The sequence below is a fragment of the Artibeus jamaicensis genome, unplaced genomic scaffold, assembly GCF_021234435.1.
Source record: "Artibeus jamaicensis isolate MK-2021 breed Jamaican fruit bat unplaced genomic scaffold, CSHL_Jam_final scaffold_537, whole genome shotgun sequence".
Lineage (NCBI taxonomy): Eukaryota > Metazoa > Chordata > Mammalia > Chiroptera > Phyllostomidae > Artibeus > Artibeus jamaicensis.
Genome location: NW_026522047.1, coordinates 44,530,625 through 44,554,694, shown reverse-complemented (window position 1 = coordinate 44,554,694; position 24,070 = coordinate 44,530,625). Strand labels below are relative to the sequence as shown.

Here is a 24,070-nt window from a genome sequence, read left to right as displayed (position 1 = left end):
GGACAGGACTGCAGGAGGACGGTCTTCCTGTAGGGCCAAAGGGTGAAGTGTGCAGTTGGGGAAGATGACAGAGGGGCTGGGGATGCCCTTGTAATGACTGCCCTTGCGAGGGAATGATTTAAAATAAGCTTTTCCTCCTCCCTCTGCATTCTCTTGTCTTTCTCTTCTAGGGTCCCCGAGGCCTTCAGGGACCCGTCGGGCCCCCTGGCCGACAGGGCAAGATGGTGAGTGGCTCGCAGGCCCTTGGGTCATCTTTTATCCATTGCTCAACACCCAGCACGAGCCTCAGCTTTCTGCTCCCAGGGTCTGCCAGTGTCATCGGTGGGATGAGGGTAGAGGACCCAGAATGGCATCTCCACTGACTGTGGGGCCAAAGAGCCAGGCCAGGTGACAGAGTCGGGGAAGACTTGCTGAGAAAACGAGGCTTGAGCTGGGATCTGAGGTAGAGCCAGGTCAAGGGGGAGGAAGGGCACTCCAGTAGGAGGAACAGCACGTGAGAGAGGACAAGCCTGGCACCTCGGGGGACATGAGCAAGGTGACTCCGGAGAGGTTCGAGTGCCACGAGAAACAATGCACAGCAGGGCGGTTAACGGAGGTGGGAGATGAGGGCTTTCAGCCTTTGTGGTGACGGCAACTTGGACTAGAGAAGGGGCAGTGGTTATAAAGAGTAGTGGATGGGCTTGAGGTACATTTGGGGGGTTACATTAATATACACGAAAGCTCCCAGCACAGGACTCTGCATGACGAAGGGGCTCAGTAAATGGCAGTAGCTACCTTGATGATGATACCCCATCCCCCTCAGGGACGCTCTGGAGCAGATGGGGCTCGGGGCCTCCCAGGAGACACAGGACCTAAGGTAGGTGATGGGCCAGGACTGAAACTTGAGGAAATGCCAGGGTCGAGGATTCAAGGCTCAGCTGCTGTCTCTTCGTGCAGGGTGATAGGGGCTTTGATGGCCTTCCAGGGCTGCCTGGTGAGAAGGGCCAAAGGGTGAGTGTGCGAGGCCCCTCTCTTCTGCCAGAGACCCCTCCCAGTCTTCACGAGCCCCACCCCTGCCACCCTCTGTCCGAGCCTCAGAGCCTCCATTCCTGTGTCTGAGTCCTCACCCTTCAGGTGCCATCTCCCTTCCCGGGGGGCTGGTCTCCTCCCTCACCTTTCCACACTGACCTCCCTTCTGCTCCCCAGGGTGACTTTGGCCATACAGGGCAACCTGGTCCCCCAGGAGAAGATGGTGAGAGGGTAAGTTCAGAAGTGAGTTAGGAGACGGTTTGGGCTGGAAGCCAGAATGAGAGTCAGAGAGGAGTAGAGTATTCAGGGGACAAGATGAGGGGTGAGGGTCTGCACTGGAGGCCAGGAGGCCTCAGTGAGGCTCAGAAAGACAGATGGAGAGCTGAGGGCTAGCCCTGGGGTTAGGGGGTAAGACTCAAGATGGGTGGTCCAGGTTTGGGGCTGGGGGCCTGAATCGAATCGCCTGTGCTCAGTCAGCTGGACCCCAGTGCATGCCCTGACCCTGGCGTCCCCTGGAAGGGGCTGCCCACATGAGGAAAGGGGTCCTGCAAGGGTCCTCCCTCCCCCCTCCCCAACTGACGATGCTTTCCCACAGGGAGCAGAGGGACCTCCAGGGCCCACCGGCCAGGCGGGGGAGCCGGTGAGTGTCCGGATGCCTTCCTTGCCTGGTGCAGGGGACGGAAGTCGGGACTCATGGGGCCTCAGCGCAGTGAGGAGGGAATAATGTTCCTACTTCCTTGCAGGGGCCCCGAGGACTGCTCGGCCCTAGAGGCTCCCCTGGCCCCCTGGGAAGCCCGGTGAGGATGTCGCTGTCTCTCTGCATCCCTGCCTGTCTTCTCACCTTCCTCTGCATGTCTACCACTGCTGCCCAGTTGCTCTTCTGTGCACTCACCTTTCCACCTGCACCTCGCAGCAGCTCAGACACAGGCTCCTGTGTGTGTGTCTGCCCTGGTCTCACAGCTTCTCCTCCCCCAGGGTGCAGTTGGCATCGATGGCGCTCCAGGTGCCAAAGGAAACGTGGTACGTGTCCTACTCCTGACCCTGATGCTGTCTGACACTCTACCCCCATGACCACGCACATCCTTGTCTACTCTCGTCACCTGTCCCCCCCATGTCAGCTTCAGTGACACCTCAACACCACAACCCCTCCCAGCTTCATGAAGCCCCCACTTTCTCCCCAGGGTCCTCCAGGAGAACCAGGCCCCCCAGGACAGCAGGGAAATCCTGGGTCCCAGGTTTGAGTTCTATTTCCCAATAACACGGGGTGGTGATGGTCAGCCAAGGTCATAGACCACGCCCAACCTCCCCAACTGCAGCACTCACCACCCCTTTCTCATGCCTTCCTTTGCCCCCCACCCCTTTTTAATGTTTCCAGGGAATCCCTGGCCCCCAGGGACCCATTGGCATTCCTGGGGAGAAGGTGAGTTGCAGCTCTGTCTGTGCACCCCAATTCTGTCTGCAGGAAAATCTTCCTACCGGGACCCCTTTGGTTAGCTCTGGATAATGACAAATTGCAATATTCCCTAAACGAAGTATCCTTGCTGGGTGAGAGTAGGTTAGGAGAAATCAAAAGCTACCAAAGCCAGATCACATAAGGGGATATTGTCAGGATACAGGGGGCCCCTCAGAAGCCAGTCACAAAATACTACCAGGACTCCTGGGCCAGGAAAGCCCTTCTCTCGGGGGTCCTACGGTTCAGCTTTCTCTCTCTGCACTTGTCTCCATCTCCCCTGGCAGTCAGGCTTCTTTCTATTCATATTCGGTGTGTCTTTACCCAGCTTTCATTTCCACCGACCTGGAGCTGCTTTGTTACCATTTCAGCTCACAGTTGCTCATGACCTTGTGGTTTCTTTACCCCAATTCAGCTGGTCCTAGTTTCTATCAGGTAAATTTCAGGAGAGAATCCGATTGGCTTAGCCGGGCCAAGTTACCTGCCTCTGTCTGCAGGACATAGGGAGTGACCTGTTAACTGTTGGTAGGACATAGGGGCCACCGCATGTTTGCCAAGGCCTATCCCTCTTCAGATGAAGCTGTGGGTGGGAGGTGCTTCTAAAGAAAGGGGCGTGCTTAGGGACCCCCCACTTCAACATGTCTCTCACAGCATTTTTCTACCCTTTGTCTCAACCCTCATAGAGGCAGAGGATTTCTGAGCCTCTGGGAGGGGAGGGGGCTTAGCCAGGGTCACAAAGCAAGTCTGGGCAGAGCTGGGGTTAGGTTTCCTGACCCTGGGGATCTGCTTGTTCTGGAACCTGATGCAGCTGCACGTCTGAGCAGGGCTGTTTCTGGTGGGATGCCAGGCTCTGAGACCCTCTGTCTCTTCCTGCTGTTCATTATCTTTCAGGGTCTCCCTGGACACCCAGGAATTCCAGGCCTCACAGGATCTGATGGCCCTCCGGTAAGACCTGGATGCTGAAAGAGGGAGGAAGAAGACAGGGGAAACTTGGGAATTTGGGTGGTAAATGTAGGTCTCTGGCAATTTAGATTATTTTCCCCCTAGGGTCATCCAGGCCATGAGGGCCCCACAGGAGAGAAAGGAGCCCAGGTAAGTGAGCTGGAGAGAGGTTGCACTGGGGACAAGAGGTGGTAGGCAGGACCGGGAGTCAGGGGCTAATGAGGAGAGAGATGAGAGCAATGAGAACAAGGAAGGGGAGAGGACAGGACGGCACTAATATTGCCTTCATCTTAGGGTCCACCAGGGTCAGCAGGCCCTCGGGGATATCCTGGACCTCGGGGTGTGAAGGTAGGTGATATGTAGGGCCTGCAGGTAGGGGTGATTCATTAGCATTGGTTTTGGGGAGACGGTTCCCTCAGAAACATCTGCATGTGAGATGAGAGCGATCAGTTTGCCAGTGTACTGGCAGTGGGGTTTGGGTCTGAGTGGCTACACAGAGAAGTATAGCCACTTCTCCATGTTACCTTGGAGCTGAACAGCCACAGGACAGCCTTACAGTATAGTCATCACCTTGTAGTTGAGAACAGCTGAGTCCATTTTGAAGTTGTTCACTGTAGTACCTATGCTATACCCAAGTCCATGTCAGCACAGTGTAGTCGAGCAGAGGGTTGTTGTAAAGCTCAAGGCCAGAGTCATGCAATCTGCAAGCACAACAGTGTGGAGACAAGCTGAAGGCTGCACTGTGGCTAAATAGAATTGCACTGTTGACCAAGGGCAGGGACAGCAGAATTCACATCTATTCGGTAGCTAAGTCTAGTTACATTGTAGCCAAGTACAGATATTGTTACTTGTGGTTTAAGAACAGAGTTTGGTGGTAGCCAGAGATGTTCTTCACATTTTTGCATTGTACATAAGCTCAGTTACACTGTAACCAGGGAGGAGGCTATATTATGGCAGGCCAGAGTCTAGTGGGTGACTAAACTCAGAGTTACATTGTATCCAGGCATAGTTTTATATATATATATATATATATATATATATATATATATATATATATATATATATATTCGAAACAGTTGTTATCACTGAATCTAGTTACATTGTAGCCAAGGCCAGAGAACAGTTGTTGCCAACCAAGCTCAGTTACATTGTGGTCAAGTGACTCTGTGCCTGGAGGTCATGCTATTGCCAAAACACATAGTAGATTGTATCTAGTTTCTTTGTAGTCACTGTGCTCAGTTACCTTGTGTCTCCCTGTGGCTAGAGACAGTCATGCTATTGTCAAAACACATAATTAGACAGTATCCTAGTGTAATTCACTGTAGTCTCTGAGCTGAGTTACACTTTAGCCAAGTGCAGCTTTCCTTGGGGCCCAAGCCCAGAGTCTGGTGTGAACAGCATCTGGGCTTGCACTGAGCAACTCGCTGTAGCCAAGCACAGACTTGCCTTGTTGCTAGGCACAGAGTCACATTGTAGCCAGTAAAATGGGGAACATTCCTTTGCTCTAGAGTGAGACTGGGGCCTGGAATGTTCATCCTCCTTCCCCTGCCAGAAGGAAATGTGGACACAGTGTCCCCAGGAGATGGGAATTACTTGGAAATTTGGCCTTCCCTGCACATCCCCACACAGATGACCTTGGAAGGCTGCCAAGGAGAAGGGGCGGGGGAGAGGCAGCTTCTTGCATGCCATGCTAGTAGGCTTTGGGGAAGATCATTCCCTCTCAGGCTGCCCTCACCCCACTGCAGTCCAACATCTTTTTAGGACTGTCCTGGCTGTTTTAGGGCAGAGGACTAAGTTTGGGGCCCTTCTTAAACAGGGGAAGGACCTGAGAGCTTTTTCTATTTTTCAGGGTACCTCTGGCAACAGGGGCCTTCAGGGGGAGAAAGGCGAGAAGGTGAGAAGGGAGATGATTCCTTGGTAGGGGGAGCCATAATACTGGGGCTCTGCCTGCATCCCTTCCCTGAAACTCTGAACTCTGACCTCTGTACTCTCTCCCATTCAGGGAGAGGATGGCTTCCCAGGCTTCAAGGGTGATGGGGGGCTTAAAGGCGATTGGGTAAGGTGATCTCCAGATAATGGGTTTTGTGGGTTCTGGGACCTGGGGAAGACAAGGAGGGAGGGAGTTGGGGCTAAGACAGGGGGCTGGAGGGAGCAAGAGTGAAAAAGGGACTAACATCAGGGCCTCTCCTTTCTATTCCAGGGACCCCCTGGGCCCCCAGGTCCCCGGGGAGACGATGGTCCTGAAGGACTTAAAGGACAAGGAGGGCTGCCTGGTGAGGAAGGGCCCCCAGGCTCAGCAGGGGAGAAGGTGAGTGGACCTTAATCACTCCCTCCAGTCTATTCTCCAGCTTCTCATCTTGCGGTTACAGTATTTCCTGGCCTTTTGCCTTCTGCCCTCTGCCTTTCTTTCTCCAACCTCAGGAGACTGTGGCCCTCCTAGTGATTTCCTTTAATTCCTCAGCTCAGCATTACGGAGCAATTCCATGTACATTATCTGATTTTTATTTCCATGACAACCATGTGCAATGGGCATTCTACCCCCCATTTTATAGACAAGGAAACTGAGATTTTTGGGGATGGTTGAATGAGCTGCCTGAGGACAAGCCCCTACCAGGCAGGAGCCAAGACCTGGAGCCATGTTTGCCTGGATCTCATCCTGCTGCTCCTTCCTTCATGCTCCAGTGGCCCTGCCTTTTCTCCTCTGACCTCCAGGTTGCAGTTTCTGACCTTTGTTCCATAATCTCTCTGCAGGGCAAACTTGGGGTGCCAGGCCTCCCAGGTTACCCAGGACGTCCAGGCCCTAAGGTAAGAGGCCAGAGGGATGAAGGTGGGCAGGGCCAGGGTTCAGAGACTGATTAACCTCTGGGGTTCTGGGCTATGGTCTGGGGGGAGAGCTATTCACCCCATGGGTCACTGATAAACAGCACAAGATATGGGCTTCAGCCGCACACAGACTTGGGCTCAAACACCCACCCATTAGGCACTGTGTGCTCCTGGGCGAGTCACCCCTTACTTGCTGAGCCACCCCGAGGGAGTCTCTTGAGCTAATTTTTTTCAGTTGCACAGTGGAGACACCAGTAGTATCTGTTTCACCCGTTTGATTATAGTGATGATGATTTTATGATAATAAAATTGTAGGATCTTCCTTATTTTATGTGATTGAAATTGGTTCAAACACAGCCAGTAAGGAAAAGAATCATAAAAATACATATCTTACATAGCTTGAATTAGTTATAACTTATGTGCTTATATAAAAATGTGCATGGCTTGCCAGTGTTTTGATGGATGAGGCTTCTGATTAGACATGTCTTTCTGCCAAAGCTACACCCACATGACATCACTAATGATTTATAGTTTTTGTTTATATAAATTGGAGCAGAAGCGTAAAGACATTTGGGGAGATATCTTAGTGTAGAATCCTCCCAGAGTTCCACGGTTTTGCCCTCTCAATCTGGCACAGTTGTCTTGCCCATATCTAATTTGACGGCACTTTTTTCCCTGCCTTCCTTTTACATTCAATATTTTTCATTTAACTTAGACTTTAAAAATTAATCTTTATTGTATCTTTTTCATTACCATTTAGTCCCTTTTATACCCCCTACCCTCCAACAGTCACCACACCGTTGTCCAGGTCCATGCGTTCTTTTTCCTTTTGGCTCAGTCCCTCCACCCACTAACTACCCCTCTCCACTGGCAGTCATCTGCTCTCCATCCGTGAGTCTGTCTCTGTTTTGCTCATTAGTTCAGTTTGTCATTTGATTCCACATCTGAGTGAAATCACATGATATTTGTCTTTCTCTGACTGGCTTATTTCACTTTGCGTAATGTTCTCCAGGTCCATTCATACTGTCACAAAGGGTAATTTTTTTTTATGGCCAAGTAGAATTTCATCATGTAAATATCCCATGGTTATTCCATCCACTCATCCACTGATGGACACAGGCTGCTTCCATATCTTGGCGATATCAGATCAGTGTTTTGGGTTCCTTTGGATGTATTTCCAGAAGTGGGATCACTGGGTCAAAAGGCAGACCCATTTTTAATTTTTTGAGATATCTCCATACTGTTTTCCACAGTGGCTGCACCAGTCTGCGTTCCCACCAACAGTGCAAAAGGGTTTCCCTTTATCCACATCCTCACCAACACTTGTTATTTGTTGATTTACTGATGACAGTTATTCTGACAGGTGTGAGGTGGTATCTCATTGTGGTTTTAATTTCCATTTCTCTGATGATTAGTGATGTTAAGCATCTTTTCGGGTTTATTGGGCATCTGTATGTCCTCTTTGGAGAAGTGTCTATTCAGGTCCTTTGACCATTTTTTAATGGGTTAATTCATTTGTTTTGGTGTTGACTTTTGTAAGTACTTTGTAAATTTTGGATATTAACCCCTTATCAGATGTATCAGCGAATATGTTCTTCCATTCTGTGGGTTGTCTTTTATTTTGTTGATGTTTTCCTTTGCTTTGCAAAATCTTTTTAGTTTGACGTAGTTCTATTGTTTATTGTTTCTTTTGTTGCCCTTGCTTGGGGAGATAAAAAAATTTCTGTTAGCAATATCTGAGATTTTGTTGTTTATGTTTTCTTCTAGGATTTTTATGGTGTCGGGTCTAACATTTAGGTCTTTGATCTATTTTGAATTTACTCGTGTGTGGTGTAAGTAGGTGGTCTACTTGAATTTTTCTGCATATATCTGTCCAATATTCACAACACCATTTATTAAATAAACTATCTTTAGCACATTGTATGTGCTTGCTTCATCTGTCAAATATTAATTGACTATAAAGGTATGGGTTTATTTCTGGATTCTCCATTCTGTTCCATTGATCCATGTGTCTGTTTTTTAAAAAATATATTTTATTGATTATGCCATTGTAGTTGTCCCATTCCCCCGCCTTCATTTCCCTCCACCCTGTACACCCCACCCCCACTATTCCCCCTCCTTTAGTTCATGTCCATGTGTCGTAAGTTCTTTAGCTTCTACATTTCCCACACTACTCCTGCCCTCCCCCTACTTTCTCCCCACCGTCTATGCTGCTTATTCTTTGTACCTTCTCCCCCCTTCTCTTCCTCCCACTCTCCTGTTGCTAACCCTCCAGGTGATCTCCATTTCTGTGGCTCCACTCCTGTTTTAGGTGTCTGCTTAGTTTGCTTTTGTTTTAGGTGTGGTTGTTAATAACTGTGAGTTTGCTGTTCATTCACTGTTCATTTTTTAATCTTCTTTTTCTTAGATAAATCCCTTTAACATTTCATGTAGTAAGGGCTTGGTGATGATGAACTCCATGAATTTGACCTTATCTGAGAAGCACTTTATCTGTCCTTCCATTCTAAATGAAAGCTTTGCTGGATAGAGCAATCTTGGATGTAGGTCCTTGCCTTTCATGACTTGGAATACTTCTTTCCAGCCCCTTCTTGCCTGGAAGGTCTCTTTTGAGAAATCAGCTAATGGTCTGATGGGAACTCCTTTGTAGGTGACTGTCCCTTTATCTCTTGCTGCTTCTAGGATTCTCTCCTTCATTTTAATCTTGGCTAATGTAATTATGATGTGCCTTGGTGTGTCCTTCTTTGGGTCTACCTTCTTTGGGACTGTCTGAGCTTCCTGGACTTCCTGGAAGTCTATTTCCTTTGCCAGATTGGGGAAGTTCTTTATTATTTGTTCAAATAAGTTTTCCACTTGTTGCTCTTCCCCTTCCCCTTCTGGTACCCCTATAATTCAGATGTTGGAACATTTAAAGATGTCCTGAAGGTTCCTAAGCCTCTCCTCATTTTTTTGAATTCTTGTTTCTTCATTCTTTTCTGTTTCTTTCTCCTTCCTTCCTTCCTTCCTTCCTTCCTTCCTTCCTTCCTTCCTTCCTCTTCCTTCCTTCCCCCTCTCTCTCTTTTTCTCTCTCTCTTTCTCTCTCCCTCTCTCTTTCTCTTTCTTTCTTCTGGTCCACTCCATTGATTTGAGTCCCAGTTTCCTTTCCATCACTATTGAATCCCTGTGCATTTTCCTTCACTTCACTCAGTGTAGCCTTCATTTTTTCACTTAATTTGTGACTAAAATCAACCAGTTCTGTGAGCATCCTGATCACCAGTGTTTTGAACTGTGCATCTGATAGGTTGGCTATCTCTTGGGCACTTAGAAGTATTGGCTCTGGGGCTTTGATTTGTTCTTCTGATTGAGCCATTTTGGTCTGTTAGTGCCTGTTATGTATGAGGGGTGGAAATTTAGGTGTTCGCCCGGGCGGGGTGACCCAGTTGCTGGGTTGTGACACTCTATGTGGGGGCAGGGTCAGAGAAGGAGCAATGATGCTCGTTCCATGCTTTCTTGGATTTTGGTCCCCTCTGACGCTTCCCACAAGCCAATTGGGCCCTTCTGGTGCTGGTTCCCAGGTGGGTGGGCTTGTGTATGTTCTAGGACCCTGTGGGTCTCTCCAACGAACTCTCCTGTGAGGCTGGGAGCCTCTCCTGGCACCTCAACCCCTGAAGTTTTTTTCAGTCAGTGCTTTTAGGCTTATTTCCCATCGCTGGGGCCCTGGGTTGTGTGGTCTGTCTCACTGCTCGTTTTTTGCCTGGTTTATCTGCACGCGAATGTGTGTCCGCGGTCATCCAGCTGCCTTGAGCGTCTCACTGGGTTTGCTCGTTTCCTCCCTGCACCTGGTTCTGCCAACCACCACCTCTTCCTGCTGGGACCCCTCTCTGCTGGCTGCCAACTCCTCCCCTCTTACCGGTCTGGATGAATGGTTCGGTGTTGTCGGACTTCGGTACAGTTCAGTTTTCTTTCTATTCTGGTTGTGTTTTTGTTTTAAGTCTTTGTTGTCCTTAAATTTGGTTGTGCGAGGAGGCACAGTGTCTCCACCTATGGCTCCATCCTGGCCGGAAGTCCATGTGTCTGTTTCTATGCCAGTACCAGGCTGTTTTATTACTATGGCCTTGTAGTACAGTTTGACATTAGGTAGTGTTATTCCTCCAACTTTGTTCTTTCTCAGGATCACTGTCACTATGCAGGGCCTTTTGTGGTTTCATATGAATTTCTGAAATATTCATTCTAGTTCTATGAAATATTACATTGGAATCTTGATAGTAATTGCATTGAATCTATAGATTCCTTTGGGTAGTATGGACATTTTAATGATGTTAATTCTTCCTATCCATGAACATGTATGTTCTTCTACTTATTTGTATTTTCTTCAATTTCTTTCTTCAGTGTCTTATAATTTTCCAAGTACAAGTATTTTATATCCTTGGTTATGTTTATTCCTAGGTATTTTATTCTTTTTGAAGCAATTGTGAATGGGATTGTGTTTGTAATTTCCCTTTCTGTTAGTTCATTATTGGCATATAAAAATGCAACTCATTTCTGGATATTAATTGTGTATCCTGCTATTTTGCTGAATTCATTTATCGGTTCTAGTAGTTTCTGGGTGGAATCTTTGGGGTCCTCTATGTACAGCATCATGTCATCCGCAAATAAAGACAGTTTCACTTCTTTCTTTTCAAATTCAGTGTCTTTTATTTCTTCTTCTTGTTTGATTGCTGTGGCTAGGACTTCCAGTGCTATGTTGAATAAGTGAGGTGGACATCCCTGTCTTGTTCCTGATCTCGGAGGCACATTTGTAGTTTTTGCCTGTTGAGTATGATGTTGGCAGTGGGTTTGTCATATATGGTCTTTGTTATGTTTAGGTATGTTCCCTCTATTCCCACTTTGCTGAGAGTTTTTATCACAAATGGGTGCTGGATTTTATCAAAAGCTTTGTCATCTGTTTTTTATAATTTATTTTGTTTATGTGGCGAATAACATTTGTTGATTTGTGAGTGTTGCACCAAACTTGTCTTCCTGAAATAAATCCCCCTTGATCGTGGGGTATCATCTTTTTGTTGTATTGCTGTGTTTGGTTTGCTAATATTTTGTTGAGGATTTTAGTGTCTATGCTCATCAGAGATATTGGCTTATAATTTTCTTTCTTTGTAATGTCTTTTTCTGGTTTTGGAATTAGGATAATGCTGGCCTCATAAAATGAGTTTGGAAGCCTTCCCTCATCTTGAATTTTATGAAATAGTTTGAGGAGAATTGTTAATTCTTCTCGGAATGTTTGGTAAAATTCTCCTGGTAAAAAGCCATCTGGCCCAGGACATTTGTTTGTTGGGAGGTGTTTTTTTTTTTTAAGATTTTATTTATTTATTTCTAGAGAAGGGAAGGAAGGGAGAAAGAGAGAGAAGAGAGAAACAGCAATGTGTGGTTGCCACTTGAGTGCCCCCTACTGGAGACCAGGCCTGTAAGCTGGGCATGTGCCCTGACTGGGAACAGATTAGATGACTCTTTGGCTCACAGTCCGGTGCTCATTACACTGATCCACACTGGCCAGGGCATTTGTTGGGAATTTTTTGGTCACCGCTTCAATTTCATTAGGTGTAATCTGTCTCTTCAGATTCTCTGATTTATTTTTGGGAGATCGTATGTTTCTAGGAATTTATCCGTTTCCACCAGGTTGTCCAGTTTGTGGCATATAATTGTTCATAATATTTTCTTACAATCCTTTTATTTCTTTGGTGTCAGTTGTTATTTCTCCTCTTTCATTTCTGATTTTGTTTGTGCCCTCTCTCTTTTTTTCTGGATGAGTCTAGTAAAAAGTATGTCAATTTTGTTTATCTTTTCAAAGAACCAGCTCTTGGATTCATTGATCTTTTGTATCATTTTTAAGACTCTATTTAATTTGTTTCTGCTCTGATCTTTATTATTTCCTTCCTTTTGTTCACTTTGGGCTTTGTTTGTCATTTTTTTTCAAGTTTCTATAAATGTGAAGTTAGATTGTTTATTTGAGCTTTTGCGTGTGTGTGAAGGGCCTGTAATGCTATGAATTTCCCTCTTAGGATTGCTTTGCCAGTGTCCCACAGATTTTGTTTTGTTGTGTCCTAATTTTTACTTGATTCAAGGTATCTTTTGATTTCTTTCTTGATCTTGTTGTTGACCCATTCATTGTTTGATAACATTATTTAGCTTTATCTTCCATGTCTTTGCATGTTTTTCAGTGTATTTCTTGTGATTTATTTCTAGTTTTATAGCCTTGTGGTCTGAGAATATGCTTGATATGATTTCAATCTTCTTAAATTTATTGAGACTTGCTTTGTGTCCCAACACATGTTCTATCCTTGAAAACATTCCATGTGCATTTGAAAAGTATGAATATTCTGTGGCTTTGGGGTGAAATGCTCTGAAGATAGCAATTAAATCCATTTGATCTAGTGTGTTGTTTAAGGCTGCTGTCTCCTTGTTGATTTTCTGCCCGGAAGATCTACCCATTGAAGTCAATGGAGTGTTAAAATCCTTAATTATGGCTTTATTTCTGTCATTCTCTCCTTTTATGTTCATCATGATTTGCTTTACATACTTAGCTGCTCCTACATTGGATGTGTAAATATTATAGCCTCTTGTTGGATTGTTCTCTTTATCACTATGTAATGGCCTTTTTGTCTTTACTATAGCTTTGGTTTTAAAGTCTATTTTATGAGATACAAGTACTGCTACCCCAGCTCTTTTTTCTTTTCCACTTGCATAAAATATCTTCTTCCAACCCTTTAGTCTGCATGTATCTTCTTTTTTAAAAAATATATTTTATTGATTATATTATTACAGTTGTTCCATTTCTCCCCCTTCATTCCCCTCCACCCTGCACACCCTCTCCCTCCTACATTCCTCCCCTTTAGTTCATGTCCATGTGTCATAAGTTCTTTAGCTTTTACATTTCCTATACTATTCTTGCTCTCCCCCTGTCTATTTTCTGCTTGACATCTATGCTACTTATTCTCTGTACCTTCCCCCCTCTCCTCCTCCCACTCCCCTGTTGCTAGCCCTCCATGTGATCTCCATTTCTGTGGTTCTGTTCCTGTTCTAGTTGTTTCCTTAGTTTGTTTTTATTTTAGGTGTGGTTGTTAGTAATTGTGAGTTTTCTGTCATTTTAGTATACATGTTTTTTATCTTATTTTCCTTAGATAAGTCCCTTTAACATTTCATATAATACGGGCTTGGTAATGATGAACTCCATCAACTTGACCTTATCTGAGAAGCACTTTATCTGTCCTTCCATTCTAAATGAAAGCTTTGCCGGATAGAGCAATCTTGGTTGTAGGTCTTTGGATTTCATGAGTTGGAATACTTCTTTCCAGCCCCTTGTTGCCTGTAAGGTCTCTTTTGAGAAATCCGCTGACAGTCTGATGGGGACTCCTTTGTAGGTTACTGTCTCCTTATGTCTTGCTGCTTCTAGGATTCTCTCCTTTATTTTAATCTTGGCTAATGCAATTATGATGTGCCTTGGTGTGTTCTTCTTTGGGTCCACCTTCTTTGGGACTCTCTGAGCTTCCTGGACTTCCTGGAATTCTATTTCCTTTGCCAGATTGGGGAAGTTCTCCTTTATTATTTGTTCAAATAAGTTTTCCACTTGTTGCTCTTCCCCTTCCCCTTCTGGTACCCCTATAATTTGGATGTTGGAGCGTTTAAAGATGTCCTGGAGGTTCTTAAGCCTCTCCTTATTATTTTGAATTCTTGTTTCTTCATTTTGTTCTGGTTGAATGTTTCTTCCTTCCTTCTGGTCCACTCCATTGATTTGAGTCCCAGTTTCCTTTCCATCACTATTAGTTTCCTGTGCATTTCTCATCGTTTCACTTAGTGTAGCCTTTATTTGTTCCTCTAATTTGTGACTAAAATCAACCAGTTCTGTGAGCATCCTGATCACCAGTGTTTTGAACTGTGCATCTGATAGGTTGGCTATCTCTTGGGCACTTAGAAGTATTGGCTCTGGGGCTTTGAGATGTTTTTCTGCTTAAGCCATAATGTTTTCATCTGTTAGCGCCTGTTATGTATGAAGGGCAGAGCCTTAGGTGTTCACCAGGGCAGGGCAACCCAAGTCGCTGGGTTGTAATGTTATATATGGGGGCAGGGTTTGAGAGGGAAAAAATGGTGCTTGTTCCGCTCTCTGTTGTACCTCAGTCCCTTGCGCTGCTTCCCCCAAGCAAACTGGGCCCTTCTGGTGCTGATTCCCATGTGGGTGGGCTTGTGTGCATTCTAGGACCCTGTCGGTTTCTCCAATGAACTTTCCTGTGAGGGTGGGAGTCTCTCTCTGGGCCTCAACCCCCACAAGTGTTTTCAGTAGATGTTTTGAGGCTTTATTTCCTGGTGCTAGGACCCTGGGTTGTGCGATCTGTCTTGCTCCCCAGTTATCTGCACGGCAACGTGGGGCCACTGCCCAGTCAGCCAGCCACCTTGCACATGGTGCCCTGCTTCTCAGTCGCCACCTCACTGGGTCTGCCTGTTGCCACCCCTTGCCCGGGGTCTGCCAGCCACTGCCTGGGTGCCCATGGTCTGCCCAGTGCCACCTTGCGCTCCTGGAGTGCCTTGCGTGCCCTGTGTCACCACTTCCTGTGCTGCAACCCCTCTCCACTTGTCCGCCGGACTCCACCCACTTACTGGTCTGGATGAATGTGTCTATTTTAACTCCTTGGTTGTCAGACTTCCATGTAGTTCAGTTTTGGTTGTTACTTTGTTTCTGAATTGTTGTTGTCCTTATTTTGGTTGTTCAAGGAGGCACAGTATGTCTACCTACGCCTCCATCTTGGTTGGAAGTTGCATGTATCTTCTGATCTGAGATGGGCTCTTGGAGGCAGCATATATATGGGTCTTTTTTTCTTATTCATTCAGCCACCCTATGTCTTTTGCTTGGAGCTTTTAAGCCATTTACATTTAAGGCATTGATTGATAGATATATGTGTAGTGCCGTTTTATTGTTAGACTGTTTTCCTCTCTTTTTCTTCTTTATCTTAATCTTAAAGCCAGCCCTTCAACATTTGTTGCAGTACTGTTTTGGTGTTAACAGACTCATTCAGCTTTTTCTTGTCTGGGAAGCTCCTTATTTCTTTCTCCTTCAAGTTTAAATGATAGCCTCTCTGGGTAAAGTAGCCTTGGATATACATCCTTGCTTTTCATCACCTTGAATATTTCATGCCACTCACTTCGGCTTGAAGTATTTCTGTTGAGTAATCAGATGACATTCTAATTGGTGTTTCTTTGTATGTAACTAACTGCTTTTCTCCTGTGGCTTTTAGGATTCTCTCCCTGTCTTTAAGCCTTGACATTTTAATTATGATGTGTCCCAGTGTAGGCCTCTGTGGATCCAATTTGTTTGGGACTCTCTGAGCTTCCTGGACTCATGTGACTTTTTCCTTCAGCAGATTAAGGAAGTTTTCCAACATAATTTCTTCAAATAGGTTCTGGATCCCTTGCTCACTCTCTTCTCCTTCTGGTATTCCCATGATGTGGATGTTGTTATGTTTCATGTTGTCCAAAATGTTTCTCAAGCTCTCTTTATTTTTAAAAATTCTATTTTCTTTTTGCTGCTCTATGTGGGTGTTTTTTCCTACCTTGTCTTCCAAAACACTGATTCTGTCTACTGCTTCATCTAACCTACTGTTTATTCCTGGCAGTGTATTATTTATCTCAGATATTGCATTCTTTATTTCTGACTAGTCCTTTTTAAAAATTTTCTATGTCTTTTTTCATGCTGTTGAATATTCTTATAATCATTACTCTGTGATAATTGCTTGCCTTCATTTAATCTATTCTTCTGGAGAATTCCCTTGTTCTTTCATTTGTGGTCTGTTTCTTTGTCTTCCCATTTTGGCTGCTTCTTTGTATTTTCTGCCTTAAATGTTAAACAAATCAGCCATTAAACAGATCAGCTGTTAATCTAATCAAGCTGTGCTCAGCATCCAGGTTTAAGCACCACAGGGCAGGGCAGAGTAATTCCTGTGGGCATAGCTGTTGCTTCTCCTCAGGTGGGTGCCACTTGGAGGGGAGTGCTCTGCCTGAGAAAGGTGGCCCCTGCAGTGCGGGGGGTGACCCAGCACAGGGATCCTGGTGGCTGTGCTTTCAGTCCTGTCCCCAGAGCCATCTGCCCCAGACTGTCCTCAAATGTCTCTGGTCCAATCTGCCCTCCCTCTGCCGGAGCCCAGGGTATGTGGCTGCAAATTAAATCTTGTTGCATTGGCCCTTTAAGAGGCTGTCTGCATCTCCAGCCGTCTCTCCTTGGCAGACAGAAACCCTGCTGCTCTTCACAGCTGGACGTTATCTGAGTTCTTTCTGGATCTGGTGCCGTAGGCTGGGAAATTCACCTTGGGGTTTAGACCCCGCACTTTTCAGAGGAACCCCTGGCCATGAAATATCCTTCTGGAACTTCAGCTGCTGCCTGTTGGAGCCCAGCCAGCCCTCTCGTGCCTCCTCCACACTCCCTACCAGTCTTGCTGTGGTGAGGTTGTTTCTTCCATCTGTCCGTGGTTAGAAGGCTTCTCTCCAGCTAGTGATCAGCTTGTTGTTCTGGATGATTTCTCTACAACTTAGTTGTAATTCCAGATTGGTCCAGTGGGGAGGTTTGTGTAGCTTCCACATACTCCTCCACCATCTTGGATCTTAACTTAGACTTGACAGACATTTTTCTTTTCCTTTCTACATCTCATCAGTTTTCGTAAATGTTCACTAAGTCACAGGACTCCAGTAGCAAAGGCAACTGACATAATTAGGTTTGGTAATAAACTCATGGCACCATAGCCAAGAATAGAACTCAGTCTGTGGGAGAACTTCATGGATGTTGAAGGGAAGACACCAAGCCAAGGCTGGTGAGTGTGGCTTGGGCATCGAGCAATGCATTGCAGGAGGTGTGGTGTGTCTGTTAAGGTGAGGTCAGCGTCTTAGTTAGCTCAGGCTGTTGTGTAACAAAAGTATCTTAGACTGAGTGGCTTAAACAACAGAAATTTATTTTGCACAGTTCTGGAGGGTGGCTCTCTGAGGTCAGAATGCCAGTGTGGTTGGGTTCTTGTGAGGGCACTTCCTCATTTGTGCCTGACACTCTTCTTTTGGGGGAGGGTGGGGAAGAGATGGGTAGACAGATAGAGAGATCCAGTCTAATCCCATTCATGAGGGCTCCACTCACATGACCAAACTGTTACAGAATGGACCTGTGGTAGGGGACAAGATACTGTTACCAAATGGACCCCCCTGTCTCCCAGGGACCCTCTGTACTAGGTTTGCCCTGCCCACCACCCTTGGAAATTGAAATTATGGGTCTCAGTGTCAGAGTTTGGTGAAAAGGAAAGGAACTATTTATTCAAAAGTTATACAGACTTAGAGTAATGACTTAATGTCTTTGTTAAAATGCCAAAGTCCCTTAAAACACCCACAAACATACACAGTCCTTCCTTCCCCCCTTTGCCCAGTTATGGGTACTGTATCTCAGGAAAAAAATAGAAGTCTGTGGCTTAGGTAGCCCCTGGTCCTTCCCCGTGCTCAGCTGGCAGGCCTCCCATGGTTCCCAGCACCATCAGCTGTGTTGCTGCGATCGCTAGTTCTTAATCCAGACCCGCATGGCACCTTCTCATGGCCCACCAGCAAGAGTCCTTTCACCCCTTTCCCTCCTGCAGCATCTCTCCTGCATTCTTCCAAACCACTGAGAGAGCTCTGCATCACTGCTATGTCTTGCTTTCTGGCTTCCTAAGCTGCATGGCAAAGGGAGACCCAAAGCTACGTGGTTCTCCCCTGCCAAAGCCGCATGGTTCCTCTCTCCTAAAGCTGTGTGGTTCTGCTTGTCATGGCTGCCAAGCCTGGGTTTAAATCCCAGCGCCAATCTTCCTCTGCAGCCCCTTTTCTGACTCCTCCTACAATTGGCTATACCTGCCAGCATTCTGGTATTTTTTTTTCCAGCTTTTCTGGGCTGCCATAGTAAGTCCAGGCAGGTGTGGCCCCATGGCATGGAGCAAACCAACTCCAAGTTCTCACACAGGTGCTGCAACCAAGGGGAGCTGCCTCCCAGTTACAACCTGGGTCGAAATCACTCCCATCTCCCTGGCTCAAAAGCATGGCCACAGCTACTTAACATATCCATGAAACTAACCAGCCATTATAGATATGTTAAATAACCACTTTTGCTGTTATTTGCAAAACTATTGATATGCAAAATAACTCTCAATGGTCCTGCTCCCTGTGTTCCATCACCAGTTCAGGCTTGTGGGTGTTAGAACATCTATATACTTTTAATATTTCCTGGATACCCCGAGTTCTGGACCCTGTTACAAATGTCTCTTTGAGTGGGGGGTGGGAGGGGCTCTGGCTACATCCTGTTTCATAATTACCCACCTTCCAAAGAACTCACCTCCAAATACCATCACACTGCCTTGGCCAGTAATGTACACTTAGTTGGTTGGAACGTACATTAAATTTTGTGGGTTCAATTCCTGGTCAGGGCACATACTTAGGTCATGGGTTCCATTCCCCATCAGGGCAGGTATGGGAGGCAACCAGTTGATATTTCTCACATCTCTCTTTCTCTGCCCCCCATCCCACCTCTCTCAAATCAATAAACATATTCTCAGGCAAGAATAAAAACAACAAACAAACAGACAAACAAAAAACCCAAGTACCATCACACCGGGGTTTAATACTGGAGATTAGAGCTTCAGCATGTGAATTTTGATGAGGAACTATTCAGTACATAGTGGATAGTGATAACCAGAAATAATAGTGACAGCTAGCATTTCTTGAATACTTACTATGTGCCATGCACTGTGTAAAACTCCTTCTATACTTTATCCTATTTAAGCCTCACCAAAACCTTATGAGGGAGATACTATTGGCTACAAACAAGGAGACTGATTCTTAGAAGGGCTAAGCCATTTTTCCAGGGTCACAGAGTGGTGGATCTGGGATTCAAAACACAGTGAGGTGTGGGAGGGAATATCAGAGCCTGTGGGGAGGCGGGAGCCTCCAAGGGGCAGAACAGGAGGGACAGTGGGTTAGTTAATGAGCATTGAGGAAACACACACTGCATGCCAGGTGGTGGGGAATAAGACCAGAGCACTGTGCCCTAGTGGGGAAAACAGATGTTGAATAAATAAGCAAGGGAATAAGGGAAAATAAAATGGGACAGTGTGATCGAGAGAGAGTGACTCAGAGGATGTGGTGGTCAGGAAGCTGGCAGCAAGCCAGATGTCTGAGTGATATGTAAATGGTGAGGAGTAGCTGGCTCTGTGGGTACCTGAGAGAAGAGCATCTTAGGCAAAGGGAGCAGCCAGTGCAAAGGCCTTGGGGCAGGAAAGTATTGGTGTCCTCTGAGCAGCACTGAGCAAGCCAGTGTGACTGCAGTGGAGTGAGCAAGCAGGGAAAGTAAGGGGAGAGGAGGGTGGAGGACTGCTCTGGAGGAGGCTGGGGCTGGAGGGACCAAAGAAGCTTCTGGAGTCAGTGGCCCAAAATAGCCTAAAAAATGGGTGGTTGAATGGGGTGCTCACCCCAATGTTGCTCACCACCCATACTCCTCACCTGATCTTTTCTCTCTAATTCTCTCTACTCAGGGATCTACTGGCCTTCCTGGTCCCCTGGGACCATTAGGGGAGAAAGGAAAGCGGGTGAGTTGTGATGGGCAGGGGGAGGGAAGGGCACACCTGGGGTCAACACCGTGGCTGTGCGTGATGGTGGGTGGGCCCCGGGTAACTGCGTCTATGTTGGAGACACTTATATGCATGCTTCTTTCCATGTGCAATGCAGGGCACACACAGGTGACCCCACCTGGCATTATGGCACAGGTGTCTGTGTGTGCATGTGAGTGTGTGTCTCATGTGCCTCTCAGTGTGGATTAGCTGGGGTCTGGGTGCTGCAGCTTGAGGACCTGTGACTGAGTGAACAGAGCATGAGTCTGTGCATGCATTGTGTGACTGTGACACAAATGCATGTGAGGGGCATGCACACATGTATGAAAGGATACAACACACACGTGCATTCCTGTGTATACTGGGTGGCTGTGTATGTATGCATGCATTTCTTTGCTCTGCATTGTTGCTGTGTAAATGGACACTGTATAGTGCACATGAGTGGATACATGTGCTGTGTTTAGAAGGACTGAGTTTTCACATAAATCCATGCATACATGTGTCTACATCAAGTACACACGTGTTCAAGAAACACTACATGCTGAGCTCCACATGTCAGCCTAAGCCTGTCATGATGGCATGCAGTCATGTGTGCCTAGTGTGTAGCTGTGATACATAGGTGTCCATGCAGGTAAACATGCTTGTACTTGTGGATCCTCTAGGTGCAATCAGACATGTCTGTGATCTTTGCGTGGTTGAGTGTGTGTGTGAGTGAAAGGCTTGTGAACAGATGGTGGCAGGTGTCTTTCTAGATCTGTGACAGGGAGCCTTTGTGTCATGTGTTTGTACCATGAGTCTCTTCTGCTTCCCCCTCACCTGACTTGTTTTCCAGGGGAAGGCAGGGCAGCCTGGTCTGGAGGGAGAGCGGGGACCGCAAGTAAGAAAAAAACAGAGAGCTTCTCCCACTCCACAGGGTCTTGTGGGGGCCGCTGCGAGGGGAGAGTAGGGGAGTGAGCGAGGAAGAGGATTTGGGTTATATCAGTGTCCCTGGTGGGATAAGAGGGGGAGTCACGGAGGGAGAGGACCCAGAGGATTTGATCTCATATCCTGAGCTCCTCCACCCTCTCACTTCTAATCCTTGTTTCTTTTCTATTCAGGGCTCCCGGGGAGAGAGGGGGCAACCAGGTGCCACAGGGCAACCAGGCCCCAAGGTATGGGGTAGGTGGGTGCTCAAGCACCCCAGGCAGGCCCTCTGCCCAGGTTCACCAAGCCCCCACCAGCCCCTCCCAGTGAGCGTGCTCTGCAGCCTGAATCTCATTCACTCTGTCCTAGGGTGATGTAGGCCAGGATGGAGCCCCTGGGACCCCTGGAGAAAAGGTGAGTGTGTGTATATGTATGTGTGTGTGTGTGTTTCTGGGGAGGAGACAAATCCAGGAAGTAGGGAGTGGAAACAGTACAACCTCTGACATCAGAGCCATGAGTTAAAATCCTACCTTGGCCACTTATCTGCTCTGTGACATTGAGCCCATCACTTAACTTCTCTGGGCCTCAGTGGTGAATGAAATGACTTCTGTGTGCATAATATGCAGAAGGTGATCAATATGTGCAAGCTCTTGTCGTTATGTGGGACTCAGGGGGGCTAGGCAGGAGGGATGAGTAATGACTTCTGGTTCCATTTCAGGGCCTTCCAGGGCTACAAGGGCCCCCTGGATTCCCTGGGCCAAAGGGGCCCCCTGTAAGTGAGCTCACCCTGATTGGGCGGTGGGTGGGAGGGGAGCTGGAGAATGAAGAGGCTCCTTATTGGTGCCTTGACTCTCTCCCACCTTGTCCCTCAGGGCCCCCAGGGGAAAGATGGGCGACCTGGGCACCCTGGACAGAGAGGAGACTTGGTGAGTGACCCTTTGACCTTTGACCCCATCAGGCTCTCCATTTCTCCGCTCCCCCCACCCCATGTGACATCGCCTTTTAATTTTTCTCCTCAGGGCTTTCAAGGTCAAACAGGCCCACCTGGTCCAGCTGGTGTCGTGGGTCCTCAGGTCAGAGCAGAGTCAACGAGCGCCCCCAGTTTTGTCCCAGTTGGGGGATATTTGGGGGCAAATGGATCTCAGATAGACCCTCCACCCCAGACCACTTCTGTTCAAGATGGGCCTAATGGGGTCATCTTTCTCTCCAGGGAAAGACAGGAGAAGCAGGACCTCTAGGTGAGCGGGGGCCCCCAGGCCCACCTGGACCTCCTGGTGAACAAGGTCTTCCAGGACTGGAGGGCAGAGAGGGGGCCAAGGTGAGACCCTGTCCTGTGGGGAATCTTGGCAGAGTGGCCCCATGGGCTCCTCAGTGGCCCCAGGCCACCTGAAGGCTCAGCATTAGCCCCACAGGGGAGGGGCTCAGACTTAGGTTTGGGGGAGACAACCCTTCCCCGGAGCCTGACCTTCCTCCTCTGCGCTCCTGTAGGGGGACCTGGGGCCAATGGGAGCCCTTGGGAAGGAAGGGCCACCTGGACCTGTGGGCTTCCCTGGCCCCAAAGGAGCCCCAGGGGACCCTGTGAGTATCCTCTGGGCCCTTTTGTGTCTGTCTGGCTGGGCTGTGAAGCAGAGAAGGGGACGGGGACCTCAGGGCAGGGACACGGTGACAGCATCCTGGGTGGGGACAACCATGAAAGTAAAGGAATGACCTGGAGGAGACTGACCCATGAACCTCGGTGCCCGGAAGGGGGTGGGAACTGTGGGACACGTGTGACCTGGAGGAGACTGACCCATGAACCTCGGTGCCCGGAAGGGGGTGGGAACTGTGGGACACGTGTGACCTGGAGGAGACTGACCCATGAACCTCGGTGCCCGGAAGGGGGTGGGAACCATGAGCCCTGCAGAGTAAAGACAGGACCTGGGCCACCTGTGGGAGTCTCTTGACTGAATTGTCCCCTCCTTCAGGGACCTATCGGTTTGAAGGGTGACAGAGGCCCCCCGGGCCCCACTGGGGCCAATGTAAGTGCAACCCCTTCTGCTGGGTGGGGAGCAGGGTGGAGGGAACTTGGGGTGTCTGGGAGGCTGGGCATTGTCTTTATTAAGCCCACTATTTTGGGAGTCAAACAGCTCCGGGTCACATCCAGTTCTGTCACTCACTCACTGGGCAGTTATGTCACTTGGTGGGCCTTAGTTTCCTCATCTATATCATAGCCCCTCTCATAGGTTATCACTGAACTTGATGAGATGATCCTTCTGATGCAAGCTTATCTGCATGACAGACAAAAACATATAAAACCTCCTTTCTCCTGGAGGTCACAGTCTAGTTGGGAAGATGAGAAATCAGCAATGATGAGAAAACAGAGCAGTGCAGAGAGAGGGAAGCAGAAGAGCGGGTGAAAGGGGCTGGTCAGCGAAGGCCTCCTGAGAAGGTAGCATTTGAGTTGAGACCTGAGGAGGTAAGGAAGGAATCATGTGATTGTCTGAAGGAACAGCATTCCAGGCAGAGGGACAGCATGTGCAAAGGCCCTGAGGCAGGACCATGCCTTGCTTATTGGAGGAAATAGCAAGGGAACCTATGTGGCTGGAGAGGAGTGAACCACAGTGAAAGCAGGAGGAAGCAAGGGCAGGGAGGGGTCATGCTGGATATGTGCTGGTAATCACATGAACTCAGTGCCTGGCAGCTTGAAAACAGTCCAGAAATGGGAACTACAACTACTGCTATTTTTCCTGACCTCTCACCCCTGTTTTCAGGGCTCCCCTGGGGAGCGTGGGCCTGTGGGCTCAGCAGGAGGCATCGGGCTTCCTGGTCAAAGTGGAAGCCCAGGCCCTGTTGGCTCTACAGGAGAGAAGGGGTCCCCGGTAAGTGCTCTGCCCACCCCATTCCACATGCCAGGCCCTCCACATACCGGGACTCCACTCCTGCCCTAGTCCCTGACATCCCTCCTTCTACTCCTGCATCAGGGTGAACGTGGTCCCCCTGGTCCCACTGGCCAAGATGGGATCCCAGGGCCCCTGGGGCTTCCTGGGCCCCCTGGAGCTGCCGGACCTTCTGGGGAGGAAGGGTACAAGGTGAGCATTCATGAAGAGGAAGAGGCTGGGGAAAGCCGTGGGTAGGGGTGCCAGGGTCCTCCCTCATCCTGTTTTCTTTCCAGGGGGAGGTGGGCACCCCTGGGCACAAGGGGAGCAAAGGTGATAAGGGGGATGCGGTGAGTGGGGGCCCTCACTGGGGGCGGGTTCTCACTGGGGGTGCGGTCTCAGGGAGGGGAGAGGGATGCGGAGGATGGGAGGTCGGTCAGGGGGAGAAGTCATGGGGCTTCCTGCCTTCC

General features: G+C 47.9%; 1 protein-coding gene across 4 annotated transcripts in view; it reads left to right on the top strand.

Annotated features, from left to right (window-relative positions):
* The window catches only part of COL5A3 (collagen type V alpha 3 chain), a 46,475-nt gene that overhangs the window by 10,791 nt on the left and 11,614 nt on the right, over positions 1-24,070 (top strand). For all 4 annotated transcript variants that reach the window (XM_053658532.1, XM_053658533.1, XM_037127321.2 and 1 more), the window contains 29 exons: positions 171-224; positions 803-856; positions 937-990; positions 1,186-1,239; positions 1,604-1,648; positions 1,752-1,805; positions 1,984-2,028; positions 2,190-2,243; positions 2,384-2,428; positions 3,350-3,403; positions 3,506-3,550; positions 3,695-3,748; positions 5,250-5,294; positions 5,403-5,456; positions 5,601-5,708; positions 6,152-6,205; positions 19,768-19,821; positions 20,675-20,719; positions 20,940-20,993; positions 21,115-21,159; positions 21,464-21,517; positions 21,618-21,671; positions 21,765-21,818; positions 21,956-22,063; positions 22,234-22,323; positions 22,710-22,763; positions 23,496-23,603; positions 23,706-23,813; positions 23,897-23,950. In XM_053658532.1, coding sequence (XP_053514507.1) covers positions 171-224; positions 803-856; positions 937-990; positions 1,186-1,239; positions 1,604-1,648; positions 1,752-1,805; positions 1,984-2,028; positions 2,190-2,243; positions 2,384-2,428; positions 3,350-3,403; positions 3,506-3,550; positions 3,695-3,748; positions 5,250-5,294; positions 5,403-5,456; positions 5,601-5,708; positions 6,152-6,205; positions 19,768-19,821; positions 20,675-20,719; positions 20,940-20,993; positions 21,115-21,159; positions 21,464-21,517; positions 21,618-21,671; positions 21,765-21,818; positions 21,956-22,063; positions 22,234-22,323; positions 22,710-22,763; positions 23,496-23,603; positions 23,706-23,813; positions 23,897-23,950 — 1,755 coding nt within the window. The remainder of the gene's footprint in view (positions 1-170; positions 225-802; positions 857-936; positions 991-1,185; positions 1,240-1,603; positions 1,649-1,751; positions 1,806-1,983; positions 2,029-2,189; positions 2,244-2,383; positions 2,429-3,349; positions 3,404-3,505; positions 3,551-3,694; positions 3,749-5,249; positions 5,295-5,402; positions 5,457-5,600; positions 5,709-6,151; positions 6,206-19,767; positions 19,822-20,674; positions 20,720-20,939; positions 20,994-21,114; positions 21,160-21,463; positions 21,518-21,617; positions 21,672-21,764; positions 21,819-21,955; positions 22,064-22,233; positions 22,324-22,709; positions 22,764-23,495; positions 23,604-23,705; positions 23,814-23,896; positions 23,951-24,070) is intronic.